The sequence below is a fragment of the Benincasa hispida genome, chromosome 1 (genome assembly GCF_009727055.1).
Source record: "Benincasa hispida cultivar B227 chromosome 1, ASM972705v1, whole genome shotgun sequence".
Lineage (NCBI taxonomy): Eukaryota > Viridiplantae > Streptophyta > Magnoliopsida > Cucurbitales > Cucurbitaceae > Benincasa > Benincasa hispida.
In genome coordinates, this window is record NC_052349.1 from 91,911,054 (window position 1) to 91,915,554 (window position 4,501).

General features: G+C 28.3%; 1 protein-coding gene across 2 annotated transcripts; it reads right to left on the reverse strand.

The window, feature by feature from the left end:
• Positions 1-593: 593 nt before the first annotated feature.
• LOC120073160 (deSI-like protein At4g17486) lies at positions 594-3,723 on the reverse strand. 2 transcript variants are annotated; one of them, XM_039025828.1, is made up of 4 exons: positions 3,459-3,723; positions 2,389-2,676; positions 1,037-1,351; positions 594-948 (listed from the first exon to the last, which is right to left on the reverse strand). In XM_039025828.1, exons 1-3 carry the CDS (start codon positions 3,589-3,591, stop codon positions 1,083-1,085), a joined length of 690 nt encoding a protein of 229 aa, XP_038881756.1. In that variant the 5' UTR covers positions 3,592-3,723; the 3' UTR covers positions 594-948; positions 1,037-1,082. The 2 variants fall into 2 exon arrangements, with proteins under 2 accessions (XP_038881756.1, XP_038881748.1); XM_039025820.1 differs by having other exon boundaries at positions 594-1,351.
• Between the last annotated feature and the right edge of the window lie 778 nt (positions 3,724-4,501).

A 4,501-nucleotide genomic window follows, 5' to 3' on the forward strand; every position in this document is an offset into this window, starting at 1 on the left:
AAAAGTTAGCCAATTTTATTTTTTCAGCCCTCTTTCCCATTCATTTTTTTAAAAAAAACAAATATTTTAAAGTTTCTCAAAAAAAATCCAAAAATTATTTCTCGCATAAACAAAAGTAAGAAACGCCAAACTTCAAAGAAAAAACAAAGTACATTTGATATATATAACATAACATATTCAATATATATTTGAACATTCTAGAAATAAACTAGAGTATATTTGATAGGTGCGTAAACAAAACAATGTACAAAGACTATTTTCAAATATAACAAATTGTCACTGTCAGTGACAGATAAAGATAGACACTGATAAACTATTACTATCTATCACTGATAGACATAAATAGCTTCAGTGTCTATTATTGATAAACTTTGGAATTTTGCTATATTTGAAAAATATATCCAACAATTTTATCATTTGAAACCATTACTTTTTATATAATATACCATCTAGCATATTAAATCATACCTATAATGTATAATTATATATTTTAATATATTATAAGTATATTCGACATACATTTGAGAGGTCAATAACGAGATGTTCAATCTAAAAAAGAAATTATCCGCTCTAAAGAGCATTCCAGGGTCATATTTGTCACACTAAGAAAATGAATTTACTCCATTCAGAAATTTCATCCAAATTTGGATTCAAATCCACATCTCACCTGGGAATTAAAAACCCAGGTCCCAGCCTAGAACCGCTTTAATGGCAGATCAACCAAATCCAAGAAAATGGAGACATTTAATGGTGGGATTAAAAAAAAGAAAGAAAAAAACATTGCAGAGACAAACAACCCACTTTACCTAATAATAAATAATTTACATAATCACTGATATATCCCCAAAAATACCTTTTAAAAAAAAATAAAGAAAGAAAGAGAGACAAAGAAGGGTAATTAATAACTAATTAGTTAAATTGTAAATTTAGTCCTTATGATTCGAGAAAATTAGAATTTAATCTCAACGGAAATCCTCATTGATAGGAACTATTTATGAGGATCAAATCATAAAAACTAAATTCTAACTTTCTTCAAATTATAGGGATCAAATTTACAATTTAATCAAACTAATAATAGTGTTCTAAGAAGTTGGAATGGGAATCAATGGTGAAGTTGGAAGACGAGGACGTCTTGTTCGGCTTCTGCCTCGACGGAGAGTAATTGGAGAAGATGAAGAAGAAGAAGAAGAATTAGAAGCTGAAATTTCAGGTGTTTGGATTCTTGGCATTACTTCATTTTTCTTCTCTTCTTCTTTTTCTTGTTTTTCTTCACTTGTTTTCTTTTGCACTCTGTTTTGACCGAATTTTGTGGAGTTTAAGGTTGCTGGTAACACACAGTTGCAAATCCATCCTGCATTTCATGATAGAAAGATTCAATGCAATCTGTAGATGATATATAGTTGAATTAATCTTCACCCATTAGATTCCATTTGATAATCGTTTGGTTTTTTATTTTTTATTTTTGAAACTTAAGTCTATTTCATTCACATTTCTTGCCATGATTTGCATCTCTTTTAAGTACAATGATTGAATTTTTAGCAAAATTTTAAAAACAAAAATAACTTTAATTTCAAACAATCCATCACAGAAAAAAAAAAGAAAAAGAAAAAAGAGTTTAAATTTAACTTTATCCTTGCATTCTATTGCTTAAGAACCTACATTATATTAGCCATTTTTCATAATCATTTTGGCGTTTCATTATTATCCATGTTTCTAACGTCAAAGTCAAAGTATAAAAAAAAAAAATGGTTTTATAATATGGTTGACAGTCAAATAAAAACCTATGTAAGTAAATTGCAAACAAATATGATTTTAAAAATCCAAAAACCAAATAGTTATCGTGAGATCGCAAACTTTCCAACATAAATTCAGTAAGTTAAATGTATAAAAAATATGAAAAATATTTCTAGTAAGAATTTATTAAATAATTTATTAAAGATTTTAATATTATTTTGTTCCCTATATTTTGAAGTTTGTCTAATTTTAATTCTTGTATTTTTAATAAAACTTAAATTTAGGTCCATCTCCTTGTTTGTTCACTTTTTTATCAATTAATATTTTCACTATAAATTTAAAATACATGATTATATTTCTTTACATGAAAATTTCAGTCATTTTTAATTAAAAAAATATATAAAGACTAAAATTCCATTAACCAAAAACAGTATTTTAACCTTCACTAAATTAGTAAAAAGATTAAAATACTTTTTCTTTTAATATAAAGATGTAGGGACTAAAAATAAAATATTTAAAAGTAGAGATATATAAAAGCACTAAAGTTCATCATCAGCATTCAAAGAGAAATAAACAGGGGAAAAAACAGCAAGAAGTAGAAAAGGAGATGTAAATTTAGATCAAAACATAATTGAAGGTGGGATTTTAGCTTACCAATTCTAGCAAGGCGATTGACCCAACTTGGGATGGGATTTCCAGTGAGTTTGATGCAAACATGGTTGCAAAAATGGTTGCAATTTTTAGTGATTAAGTTATAAGCATTTCCTCTGTAATCTTTACCAAGTTCCTCCATTAACGACCTCACTTCTGCTTCACTCAAATCTGTTTTCCCAATCAAAATTGATTTTCTGAACTTGAATCCATCACATTGCTTTGGTTCTCCTTCAAATATCCCTGTACTTGGATATTCATGAGCCCCAAATGCAAATTCAATTCCATGAACTGCATCAGAATCCCATACATTTACTCAGTTTCGGATTCATAATGGAGGTTATTCAGACAAACACCAGAAATTTTTTTCCAAGTTCATTCATTTTCCCTTCATTTTCTCAACACCCAAACACCAGGAAAGATTTTCCGAAGTAAATTATAGTTCAAGAACAAAGCTAAAAAATCCTTGAAGTTCATCCAATTTTCCTCCATTTTCTTACCATCCAAACAGAATTCTTCAAAATGTAGGTCCAGAAAATAGCTGGAAAGTTTGTTTGAGAGCAAATTATACTTCAAGAACAAACAAATTAAGTGAACTAAAAGCAAAAACCTAGAAGTTCGTCTAATTTTCCATCATTTTCTCACCATCCAAACAGAATCCGTCAAAATGGAGGTCAAGAATACAGCTGGAAAGTTTGTCCAAGAGCAAATTATACTTCAAGAACAAACAAATTAAGTGAACTAAAAGCAAAAACCTAGAAATTCATGTAATTTTCCATCATTTTCTCACCAGCCAAACAGAAGCTGAATTCTACAAGAGTGAAATCACACTTCACGAGAACAACAAACAAGGATACATTAAGCAAAAACTTAGAAGTACATTCAATCCCCTCCCCCCTCCCCCCTCCCCCACATTTTCTCACTTAACCAAACAGAAACATAACTAATCAAAAGTAGATTCATCACTCAACAATTACCAAATCCAGATTAAGCATCTGAAATGCAGATCTAAACAGCAGATTCCAGGAGAATTAGCAGGAGAAGAAGAAGAAGAAGAAGAAATTAGAAGAAACCTTGAAGACCAGAATGATAAACTCCGAGGCCGAACCAATATGCGTAGCCATTAATGGGAGTCAGATCGTACACATTGAGGTACACTGGAGCCGATCCAGAATCGCCATTGCTGGAGATTCTTCTGCACAACATTTCGATCTCACTTCCACTCGCTTACTGAAACTAATAACTCCATTGCTAAATAATCTTCCAACCAATAGAAAATGATCATCGGAAACATAAATTAAAAAAAGGGAAAAAAAAAAGGCAAACGAAAAAAGAAAAAAAAAAAAAAAAGAATTAATGAGTAATCATAACTTTCTTGATTATTAACAAAATTTATAGTTTTTTAAAGTGGGAATCTTCTAATTCAAGTGGGTGCCACCAGTTGTTGTAAAGCTTGAACTCTATTTTAAAAATAAATTGAGGATTTTGTCCTTTTTTCTTTTTCTTTTTCTTTTTTCAATTTTTTTTCTCTCCTTTATTTTTTTAAAATTAAAATATCATTATCGTCTTTTTTACTTTGGACTTAATTACATTTTAATTTTAGTTTAGGTAATTTCAATAAATCTTAAACAATCATCTCGTATTTTTTAATAAATCTTAAATTTAATATATTTAATTTTTTTTAATCAAAATTAATTAAATAATAATAACAAATTTTATGCAAGTGAATTTATACGAATATATTTTCACAGTATCAGAGTGGTAATAGAAACTATATTCCTTTTGAAAAAAAAAAATCAACAAAAACTAGTTGCATAAGCATTTGATTTTTTGTTTTTTAATTTTGAATATTAAGCCTGTTTGCTTCCATTTCTTATAGTGATTTGTATCTTTTTTAAGTACAATATTTAATTCTTAGTCAAACTCCAAAAGCAAAAATAAGTTTTTAAAAGTCTTTTTTTTTTTAATTTGGCTAGGTTTTTTAAACAACCGGTAAAAAGTAGATAACAAAAAAAATGGATGTGTAAATAACATATATAGGCTTAATTTAAAACAAAAAAAAAAAACTCAAATGGTTACCAAATGGGGTCTAAGAGATTGAATTCAGACATTTAAA

What these genes read in the sequence shown, in the direction of transcription:
- LOC120073160 (XM_039025828.1), bottom strand. Translation starts at nt 3,591, where the DNA reads ATGTTGTGCAGAAGAATCTCCAGCAATGGCGATTCTGGATCGGCTCCA. An exon ending in TTATCATTCTGGTCTTCAAG is followed by an intron (nt 2,677 to 3,458) that starts GTTTCTTCTAAT and finishes ATTCTGATGCAG; the next exon opens with TTCATGGAATTGAATTTGCA. An exon ending in CAATCGCCTTGCTAGAATTG is followed by an intron (nt 1,352 to 2,388) that starts GTAAGCTAAAAT and finishes CATGAAATGCAG; the next exon opens with GATGGATTTGCAACTGTGTG.